The sequence below is a fragment of the Xiphias gladius genome, chromosome 15 (assembly GCF_016859285.1).
Source record: "Xiphias gladius isolate SHS-SW01 ecotype Sanya breed wild chromosome 15, ASM1685928v1, whole genome shotgun sequence".
Classification (NCBI taxonomy): domain Eukaryota; kingdom Metazoa; phylum Chordata; class Actinopteri; order Istiophoriformes; family Xiphiidae; genus Xiphias; species Xiphias gladius.
This window is the reverse complement of record NC_053414.1, coordinates 7806480-7818218: the sequence shown is the minus strand read 5'-3', so window position 1 is coordinate 7818218 and position 11739 is coordinate 7806480. Positions and strand designations below refer to the sequence as shown.

Below are 11739 nucleotides of genomic sequence, written 5' to 3'. Positions count from 1 at the left end.
TTTGTGATTCACCTGAACTTGATTTTGGACCACACTTGATTTTATCTAATAATTTGACAGGTTAAATTTGAAGCATCACAAAATCTTGTACATTTATAGTTTTAACTCCATTTATTTGATAACATTGGGTAATAGTTACTTTGCAGATTCAGATTATTAAATAAATATATAAATCAAATAATAAATTATAATATATCTTAAACTCCCCAGCAGTATACAAAGTGGTTGTAATTAGCTCCACCTTTACCAGCTGCAACATGAAAGTGATGCTTACACATGAATGCATCAATCATTATAATCAAGTAATGTAATATACTGTTTATTATACTGTAATGGGCCATTCTGCATAATGAGTACTTTTAGTACTACTTTCAGTATATTTCTATGCTGATACTTAAGTAGGATTTTGAATGCAGCACATTTACTTGTAACAGAGTATTTTTACACTGTGGTATTGCAATGTTTACTTGAGTAAAAGTACTTCTTTCACCAATGGCCAAAGTGTATGTTGTGAGTTTAACTTTTAGCCCCATCAGAGGGTTGTCGGATTTCACTCTTAACTGCAACGGGAGTAATAATGATGATAATAATAATAATAATAATAATAATAATAATAATAATAATAATAACGCATTGGTTATTCTTTTATTATTGATGAGCTTTAGCTGCGTTGTAGCTGACGTGAATAAACGTTATCCTCGTGTATTTGTATACTGAATGAGCAATTGTTGAATGGTTTTTAATTTTTTTCCCCAGCATTATTTATTTGATAATTGTACCCTGTGGAAAATAAAACGTCAGTTTACGACGCTATATTACCGGGGCTTTTATTTTGGTTTAAAAGCCAACCGGAAGTCCCGACGTTCATATAAGTGGCTAGCGGCTAAAGCTAGAAAAGGTTACCACCAGCTCCAAGCGCTTCTTTTAACTTAACTCATGCGTTGGTTGACATCAATTAGATACGCTAGTTGAGCACATTGAGCATGAAAATGAGAGAGAAGTAGAAACATTGCCAAGTCGTTTCAATAAACTTCTATCGAGCGACTTCTTTTTACCTGAGGGAAAAATCTATGCAGAGGTTGGTTCAAAATGTCTATTGTCTGTTGTTAGCTAGCTAAGTTAGCGAGTGTTAGACGAACGGAGGTGAAATTTGCGGCAGAATTACTATTTTCACGCAGGACTCGATGGTGATTCTACGGGAGCTGATGTTCGTTGTTCGTTACTGAAGCTTAGGGGGAAGGTAGTGGTTAGCGAATTGCTAAGATAATCAGAGGTAGTGAACGCCATGTCTGCGGCTAGCTGGCTAATAACACTTTCTCTGAGGTGGCCGTTGACCAAAGCGCTGGTCATATCACGACTGAGACTCGTTCAGAGGTCAAATGCTGGTGTGTGCTGCTGAGCGCGTGTGCTCCTGATGTAAAGGCTTTTATTAACACACCATAGGTACCAACAGGTTAGTCACTTGCTAACAAAGTTAAATCACAAATAATGAGACTTGAATGCATAGTAAAAAATGAGTCCCTCTTCGCTAATGCAGCTGAGCTAGCTGGGCTTGCTCAGCTGCAGATGCACGAAGAGGGATGCTTGCCCTCACCACTTGAAAGCACAGGAGATTTTCTTGGCAGTGTACACCACAACATAATTTCATTATCAACAACGCTGCCCTTGAGTAGTTGTTAGCTATGTGTCTAAATTGTAAAGACAACTCCTTTTAAATGTGGACTGTCCTACAGCTTTGAAGGCCCAGCCAGGTTCAACCCCCCCCCCTTCACGACAAAGCATCCGCCCTGCTGAAGTGTCCTTGAGCAGGGACAATGGATGTCTTCCAGGGTGGATGCACTGTTGTGTAGCTGACCCCACACTCTGCAGAAGGGGACAAGTGACAAGAATACACCCCCCCCTGACCATTCCCATTGAGAGCCGCTGCTGGAGGCTGAAAATTTAAAGCTAAAGAAGAATGAAATTTAAAAAAAGAGTCGCTGAATGAATCCTTGAGGGGATTATTTTCATAACTGATCACAAGACAACAAGATTATGCACACTAGAGCCACAACTAACAATTATTTTCATCATTGATTTGTCTTCAGTTTATTTTCCTGAATAATACTGATAATATTGCTTTAATTTACCAAAGCCTGCTAAAATGGATTCAAATTCTAGTTTTATTTGTCCAAAAGCCAATAATATTAAAATCATCACATTTGAGAAGCTTTTACCATCAAATGTTTGGAATTTTTGCTTGAAAAATTACAAGCAATGAATCGATTACCAAAATAGTTTCAGATCAATTCTCTCTTGATTAAGTAATCAATAAATCGACTACTCGTTGCAGCTCTCAAGCATACCTGGGTTAAATTATAGTCATTTAATGCTTTGTGCGGCTCATTAAGTTTTAAAAATAACTGAAACTATGTATAATTCATCCACATCACCACTACCAGTTTGTCAAAAATGTTTGAATGATTCTGATAAGCTTTTAATCCTAATTACTAGAATCTTAAATACTATATCTGGGAGATAACAATGAATAGAGGAAAGTGAAATTGTATCTTTTTGGCTTTCAGATTTGCCCATCAAGGTGGGCTTGATTTACGCTTGATTTATTTAAATAATATTTATTAAAGTACATGGTCTTTTCATAACAGTCCATCCTTAATAGGACTATCATTGACATACCCATCATTATTTAACATACTGCGTGCATGTAAATATTGCAGATTACAGATTCTTGATTTAGTAAATTGGGTCATTTTCTTGTAGAAGTGAGAATGGGTCCGTTATGATAAAGTCTTGTAATTAATTTGTCTTATTATTAGTTATTTACCACTTTGTAATTAGCCTGTCTCAAATTTCCTTCTGGAGCTACGAAACAGAAAAATGAAAAATCTAGAATTTTAAGACTGAAAAGAGCGTGAAGATACTAATTGATTCTTTCGGTTTGATTAAAAACTTTGTCTATGACCTGGTGTTTTTTTTTAGGACCACAGACTGTTAAGCGCAAAATTCTAGTATTAAGTTCATAAAATTGTAGCCTAAGAATCTTGAATACGTTCTTGGAAAAGTTAAATTGATTTTAAAGTCCCTTGTAGTGGAAGTCCTCATAAATGCAAGACCTGACAACCAGCTAATGTTAGATTACTGTTAGCCCTATAATGTACTAATAGTCTAAAGAGTCCACAATCACAGTGGATGCAGACTTTTCTGCCACAGTTGGGAAGCTTTTGGCTACATTTTGCTATATGCATTCAGTCATTTGCTATAAATTGCTTATTGAATGTCTGATTACTGGCTGTTGATTGTTCACAAGGTTGTATAAATGAGAGATGGGCTCTGAAACCCCAGATGGCTTTGGACCAGCTGTGATCCTCGCCGAGGAAGATCCACAAGAAATAGGAGGTCTGATCAACTCTGATGGGGAGGAAGTTGTTTTCTCAGATCTCAGTGAGTAAATAAAAATTGTAGCAGCAAAGTATACTGTACACAGTGACAGGAAAAATATAGTCCCTTGCACATATTAATTGAATCCAATATAACACTCATGTAATGATTACTAACTTTGCGCAACTTCATATTATTGAGTTGTTGACTTTGTACATTTTGTAGCTTTTGGTGGTATTCTAGAAATGGAAGTGACATGGACAATACACAACATTAAAAAGGTTGAATCTAAGGCAACTGGACTTGGTAATAGAAACTTGTAGACGTTTCACCTCTCATCCATGAGGCTTCTTCAGTTCTGCCTGACCTGCCGGGAGTCTCAGGTCTTTAAATTCTGTGGGGCACTTATCAAGGCCATTTGTGTGACTTGGTTCGTTAGTGCTGCTGGCTGGTGTAACGACAACCGTTAGGGTCACTGGAGTCACCGGAGGCCAATGTGACTGACAGTCTTGAGTTTTTAAGAGTCACATGAGGACAAGTGTGAACAGTTGGTAAATCTCCTGGGAGGGGATGAAACGACAGCATTGTAGGCGGGGGATTAGTGCTGTTGATGGAAGGTTTCTCAACTTTAATGTAGAAAGCCACCTTCACTCGTCTTTCAGACCATCTGTTCTCCCTATCCAAAATATGTAGATTGTTGTCCTAGAAGGATTGTCCCTTTACCTTCAAGTGCAGGTAAACTGCTGAGTCTTGACCTGAGTAGTTGGCCATCCTGTGTTGAGCCATGCGTTAAACAAACACACCATTCATCGTTGGCCTCATGTGAATCCAAAAAATCCAGTGACTATTTACACTTGGCCTCAGGTGACTCGAGCAACTATAACGACTTTTTTATTACAACAGCCAGGAGCACTAACACATCAAGTGAAAACAATGGCCTTGATAACAACCCCACTGAGCTTAAATACCTGGGACTCCCCACCAGTCAGTCTCAACTGAAGAAGCCTCTTGGATGAGAGGTGAAACGTCTTCAAGGATCTACAAGAAAGTCCAGTTGCCCTTGATTCAACCCTTGTTGGATAACCATGGCCCTGTTCTTACCTTGCATTCACAGGCGTCTTGGTTGAGCCGATCACGAGTGGACAGCCTAGTCTGCCGGAAATTAAAAAAAGAAGAAGACATCAAAACAATACAGACTGGGTCTACTCCTTGGCGTGATCTAGACAAACCAAATCGCCCGAGGAGTCTGAAGCACTCTCTGACGGCTTTTCAAAATTTTCAAACATCATGGACAAAGCCAGCTTGTGCAATTTGTATGACGTGTATTTATCTGAATGAGAATGTACTTTTGCTTACGCAGAGCACATCTCTTTAGTAGGTGGTCCTTCAGTGTGGCCCAGGACATATTCACGTACACACTGCTAAAAGAACGTGGCCGTATGTGGCCCAGACCACCTCTGAATGTGGTCTGAGTGATCGGATCGCAAATCGTCCTCAATTCGTCTTGGATGCATTCACACCTGTACCCAGAGCTGTCCGCTAAATTTCAACCTCTGTAACATCTGAATGCGATTGTTCACATGCAGTAGTAACTGGGGAATTAACCTAACGGAACCTAGCTTTACAGACCTATGTCTGCATCAGTAATTACCTTGATACAGCAGCCTGTAACTTTGGCATCAACACGTCAACCAACGTGGCAATGTTAAAACTTACACGATAAACACATCAGTCTGTTCAGAACATCCAACTCTGATCACCCTCAGTTGACTCACAAACATGTTAAGCATGCTAATTTTGCGTCTTAGCTAGCCCTACGATTAGATATGATTTTATTAACGGATGCAAGAATATGGGCAGTTACTGGACGCACCACTTGCCAAACATTTGACAGCCACGATTGGATATTCTTAGACACTATTCTTCATGATAAGTGAAGGTAGATTGAAGGCAAACATGCTGAAAACATAAAGTTTGGATACTGTACAAACAAGACATCTACTGTGAGCTGTTTATTGATTAATTAATCATATAAAATTACAAAGTCAGCATAAACACCCAGAGCCATCTCCAGGCATTCCCAGCTAAACCTGACAATCTTGTATTAAATTAGACTGTAAATGCGTGGAGGTACCTGAATGCAACAAGTCTCACAACACATTTGATTAATTATTCAGACGAGATGCAATGATTCAGCTTTTTCTCTCCTGATACCAATTCAGATACCTAAATTCAGATACCTAATTAATGGCATTGGCCAATACCATGTCTCAATACGAGTGCTCCTTGTCCTTTTTCAAAATTTAAAATCTGCATACCTCAGATTTATCTGGTATATCTGTATATCTGTGAGAAACTTTCAGGTATTAGTAAGGCATTTTTGCACTAACCTATATGTGACGATTTTAGTTGTGCTCAGGGATTTATTGTTTTAAAAAGTTTCCTCTTTTTTTTTCTCTTTAATAAAGTGTTGTTCTTGTTTTTGTGTTCACACAGGAGAGAGTGCTGTCCCCGGTATTGGAATTGCAGAGGCTCCCTCAAAGACATTTGATCAGACTGAGAATGAAAAACCACCGTCTCTTCACAGCTGCTCAGTTTGTGGCAAAGACTTCCCTTATGCCTCTAAACTTCAGCGCCACCTACGCACTCACTCAGGAGAGAGGCCTTTCCCCTGCTCCATGTGTGAGAAGAGATTTCCAGAGAAGGGGCTTCTCATGATCCACGAAAGGGTCCACACTGGGGAGAAGCCATTCCCATGCACTTTCTGTGAGAAGCGATTTGCCAGTCAGGGGGAGCTCAGGCTACACCGGCGGACACACACCGGCGAGAGGCCGTATCACTGCTCCATCTGTCTGAAGAGCTTTTCTCGTCACTGGCACCTGAAAACACACTTGGAGGCGATGCACTCTGAGGTTGTTGCTGGCTTTACGAGGAAGAAGTTTCCGTGTTCGGACTGTGATAAGAGCTGTAATTCAGCAGCCGAGCTGAGAGATCATCAGAGGACTCACACTGGAGAGAGGCCCTACCAGTGCTCTTTCTGTGACAAACGGTTTGCCTTGTCGGGAACTCTTGTGAGACACGAGCGTCTCCATACTGGCATTACACCCTACCACTGCTCTGACTGTGGGAAGACATTTGCACAGCAGTGGACGCTGACAACACACATGCGGACTCACACAGGAGAAAAACCTTACAGCTGCACACAGTGCGATAAGTCTTTTGTTGCTCCAGGAGAGCTTCGGAGACACACCAGGATTCACACCGGAGAAAAGCCGTACACCTGCACGGACTGTGGGAGGCACTTCTCACTGGCAGGAACTCTCAGAAACCACAAACGTTCATGTGCACAGAACAAAAATGGATCAACTACAGGTGTCATTTTGGGCCCAGTTCAGGCTCCAGTTGGTGAATCATCCCAGCAAGACCTGAGCAACAACATCAGCTCTGAGGTAGTGACAATACACAGCAGTGTCAAAGTGGAATCTGTGTTTTTATTTATTTATTTTTTAATGGTAGATTCAATTTTTGTTATGCATTTATACGTGTAGTTCTTTAAACCTCATAACATGGTTGTTGCCTCCATTTGTTCTTATGAAACTGTTATTATAGGTGTCTGGGAGACAGAGTTTACCCATTTCAGTTGAGCCCAGTTCTTCAGAGGGTCTTAACTGTGAAAAAGCAGCTCAGTACGGGAATAACCAGAGAGAACCAGAAGACCGGCAGGAGGACGCTGCCTCCAGTCCACAAATGAATGTAATAGTGAAAGAGGAGGAAGAAGAGGAACCTTTGTGTGGTACACAATCATGAGATTACAAAAGTTCTTCTTATATATTAAAAGAAACATGAATGCCTTTGATGATGATGTTAACTGTGATGGGTCGTTTTCCCCAGTAGAAGAAGCTCTTGACCAGGTGTCTGGGAGTGAGGATTGTGCCATGCCAGAGGAAACTGAAGAGCAGCAGCAGGAAAGCAACACGGAAATTAGGATTACAGTAAAGGAGGAAGAAGAGGAACTTGTCAACAGTAAGGAAATCAGTTTACATTAGTGCAAATGTTACTCAGCACATTAAAGATAATGATAACTACTGTTATTGTCTTTACTATCCATTCAAACTATCCATCCAGACATTCTAGTTATTCCAACTAGAATGTCTGGAATAAAGTTTATCATAGTTTTTTTTCGCACTGATTTCATCCCTCCCTTCTCTTTCTCTCTACTGTATATTTTAAGTGAAAAATTGCTGCATTCTTTTTATTCACTCTTTCCATTGTTTCAAGCCTATTTTTTTAAATCTACATTCTGACTAGGCCAGGTAACCCTGAAAACACTGTTTGTGTGTGAAAATGCAGTTTGTCCACTCCAGCATTTTTGAGGAATTTTTTTGAAAGATCTCTGTCCAGGCTAAAAACCCAGAACAGGGAAGTTGCTAAATTTCTCTTCCGTCACAAAGGTAGAGGCACCAGAGAGTTGTCTTCTTGACTTTACAGCTACAGCCTGACCCTTAATGACAAGACACACAGTATTGTGCAAACGTTTTAGGCACTTGACATGTTTAGATTCTCATCCTGATCTCAGCATCATGGAGTCAGTCTGGGATTATATGAGGAGACAGAACACACCGAGACAGCCTAAATCCACAGAACAACTGCGGCAAGTTCTCCAAGAGGTTCGGAACAAACTACCTGCCAACTACCTTGAGAAACTGCATGTTAGTTTACTTAGGGTGGTCACACCAAATATTGATTTGAATGTGGGTTTTTTTTCCCGTTTACTGCACTTTGTATGAAGTTAACTGATAAATAAAAACTATTGATGGCATTATTTTTGAAAACATCGTCACTTTACTTTCGGCCCCAAACATTTTTGCGCGGTACATAACCATTTTCAGATAGTGTTGTTGTGGCCATGGATTCCAGATATTTGTCCACTCTGGTGACTGTTTCAGAAAAGCTCAGTGTGTTAGGGTGTTAAAAATGATGGTTAAGTGGAGGAAGGAGAGTAAATTATGTGTTTTCAGATTTAGCTGGCTTAGTGTGGATGTAGTTTCAGTGTGAGAGTGCTTTTTACTTGTCACTACTTCACACTTTGAAAGAAAAATTTGAAAGCTGAATGTGTCTTTCTGCAGTTCACTCTGACTGACTGGTTTAAACATGAGAAGCCTGCGCTTGTGGTTAGTTTTAGTAGCGTGTTTGGTTATCTTTTGAGTCATCTCTGATTAATCTTGACAAGGTCCTAATTATTGAGGCAAAAGCCTCTAAGAGGGTGCTTAATTATACTCGTAAACAGGACTTGTAAAAAGCCTCGTAAAATAAATAATGCTGTTGTGAGCAATTAAGCTGGGAGGAAGGTGCCTTGCATAAGTAGGGTTAGACTTGTGGGCTTTGTTCAGACTGCAGGCAAATCCGATTTGTTACTCAAATCAGATCTTTAGGACAGACTGTCTGCACTGTTATTCACAAGTGATCAGATCGGATTTGTGTGTCCAGACATCACCAACCTATCTGCGTGGGTTGCTGTGGTAACACCGTAGGTGTAGCTACACTGCTGACACGCATTTCCAACATGAAGCATGAGAAATGGAGGTCCATCATCTTACCCTCAGTCGCGCTGTCATGTTGTCCTCCATAGCACCAAACCACTCTACTCATGGATTCTGCTAACTCCGTCACTCTGGATTTCACGTCGTCATTTCCTGTTGCGAGTGACGCAAGAGACACTTTGACATCTGATTTGAGCGGTCAGGGCCCGCCCTGAGACGCATCAATAGATTTCAAGCCAGCTCCTCATATGGTTTGCATCCGATGTGCATAAATTGGATTTCATGTGTTTTTTTGCGTTTCAGACTTTCTAAAATCAACCTGGCTACAATTTGGATATGCCAAAAAACGGATTTGGGCTGGCGGTCTGAATAGGGCCTTAGTGTAGCTTGCATTTTGTTTCTTAAACATAAACGTATGTAGGCTCTGACCGTACTCATTGTCTGGAGGATAATGCTTATAAACAACAGAAAGGGAGAAGGTTAAAAATCTAATTGTTTATTTTTTATCTAATTTTATCTCCTTTCAGTCCTACATCATGTTGGATTCATAAAAGCCTATTATTAGTTCTTTGTTTGGTTCAGTGTCGCTAAACAGCATGTTTCAACTCTCCCCATTTATGTTTCCAGTGTCTGGAGAGGATCCTGATTGTGTCGCTGACAGTGAAAAAGACAGTCCTCCATTATCACCAGCACAGGAACAGTTGAACAACAATCTGACAAAGAGCTCTTACTGCTGCGGGCTCTGTGGAAGAGACTGTCACAAGATGTCCGCGCTGCAAATCCACATGCGAATTCACTCGGGAGAGAAACCTTATCAATGCAGTCTGTGTGGGAAGCAGTTCACTCAGAAGGGTCAACTCAAAGGTCACCAGAAAGTCCACACAGGAGAGAAACCGTTCTCCTGCCCGGACTGCGGGAAGAGCTTCGCCCACTCGGGGGCCATGAACAGACACCGGCTCACACACACAGGAGAGAGGCCCTACCACTGCTCCGTGTGCGACAGAAGCTTCAACCAGTCCGGCCGCTTAAGGGAACATGAGAAAATCCACTTCGGGGAGAAGTTTGACTGCCCCGAGTGTGAAAAGAGTTTCACGCGAGCTTCGAGCCTCAAGAACCATTTCAGGCTTCACACGGGAGAGAGGCCGTACGGCTGCGACATCTGCGGGAGAGGATTCAGCCGCTCACAAAGCCTGAGGCTCCACAAACGAAAACATGAGCTGATTCGGACTGAGGAGGACTCTGCGTTCAATGTGAAGAATGATGAATTCTCACAGAGTGACGATAACTCTCCCATTAATATGTGTATAACAGACAAAAACGACTTATAATGTATTTATATAAACTATACAGCATACATGCCAGTAGTGCTACTACAGTACGGGATTTTAGGCAGTAGAAGATGAACTGAAAGAGGAGAAGTAAGTGACTACCTCTGTGAATAGACCGTTATTAAACCTTTATGTGGTGGTGCAGCCAACAAGTATTAAAGCTAAAATATTTAACCCCCAGAAAGGTCCAGACAAATTAATAAACAGACACAAACCAGTTGATGTTCAGCAACTAGCAACAAAGTTTCAGACAAAACGACTAAACAAATATTTACTACAAACACAACTTTTGTATAATCTTGGAAACTGTTTAGATGATAAATTTTAGAGGTCATATTTGCTCTCGTTTATCACTCTTACCTATGTTATTTGCAATGGAATCATCGTATTTATGGTCGTACAAATGAGTCATTTAAGGTTTGTGATTTCACTTTGTCCATGCAGTATTTTTCATTCAGACCAATTGTGTACGTGGAAATTGGATCGAAGAGTAATTATGTTTTTGTGTCAGATGTTACGGTGGCCAGTGAGCACTCCAGGAATCAGGTGAAGCTGGAATTCATTCTTTGGGACACGCACCCTGTAATGAAACAGTGGGATCGTAATATTCGTCAGGTGTTTGCCAAAACCATTTTGCCTTAGTGGTGATTCATTTTTATCTCTGTTTTGTATGGCAGTCATTTAAGAACCAAATCATGAATCAGGCTCACCTGGTTTAAACAGCTCTTTAACCGTTGTGAATAAAGGAGTCATCCTCTAAGGCTGTGATACAAAAGACAATAATTTGAGCCCCGTAAGGTGGTAAATTTTGCCCAGTGCTGCCTCTGTCTAATTGTATGGGACATGTTATACTGAACAATAAAAATAAAAATACCAAAGTTAGCGTGTTGATTTCTGTCTGCCGAAGTCAGTGTACGAGAGGTACGTATATAAATATCCACAATCTATATTTAAATATTAAAATCATTTTAAAAATATTGTATATCCTTTAGCAGTAGTTTACACTAATAAAAGGCATTGATGCTACACACTTGAAAACTTTGACCCCAAAGTAGATGTTAGTTTTTTATAAAAATACAGAATAGTGGTGGAGATCAACACTTCAAAGAACCTTTTAATGTAATAACAATATATGCAGCCAATTTAGTCTGTCGTCCGCCATACAACATACATAAAACAGCACATGCCAGGAATATATAACGTATATTTTTGGCTATGTAAGACACTTTAAACCAGTATTTGAGCAATATCTATTTAACTTCTTGAACCATCGAGCAACTTGGGCTGCTCACTTAGTGGAGGAGTGTTTTGAAGTGAGCTTTAATTCTGTCAGATGGAAAATTTGTCAAAACGTAAAATCAAATAACTATTGTATACAATTATACTGTTTTATACCTTATACCCCCCTCCACACACACACACATTTACAGGTGATCATCTAACTATTTTATTCAGAACAACTTTATTGTTAAATCCTACACCTCTCTTGTTGA

The 11739-nt window shown here is 40.2% G+C and overlaps 1 protein-coding gene across 3 annotated transcripts; it reads left to right on the top strand.

Moving 5' to 3' along the window:
• Positions 1-871: 871 nt before the first annotated feature.
• LOC120799694 (zinc finger protein 2 homolog) lies at positions 872-11110 on the top strand. 3 transcript variants are annotated; one of them, XM_040144975.1, is made up of 6 exons: positions 872-1078; positions 3308-3441; positions 5875-6827; positions 6988-7171; positions 7273-7401; positions 9546-11110. In XM_040144975.1, the coding sequence occupies exons 2-6, from the start codon at positions 3324-3326 to the stop codon at positions 10244-10246; spliced, it is 2085 nt and encodes a 694-aa protein (XP_040000909.1). In that variant the 5' UTR covers positions 872-1078; positions 3308-3323; the 3' UTR covers positions 10247-11110. The 3 variants fall into 3 exon arrangements, with proteins under 3 accessions (XP_040000909.1, XP_040000907.1, XP_040000908.1); XM_040144973.1 differs by having other exon boundaries at positions 7270-7401; XM_040144974.1 differs by lacking the exon at positions 872-1078 and adding an exon at positions 1089-1453 and having other exon boundaries at positions 7270-7401.
• The last annotated feature ends 629 nt before the right edge of the window (positions 11111-11739 follow it).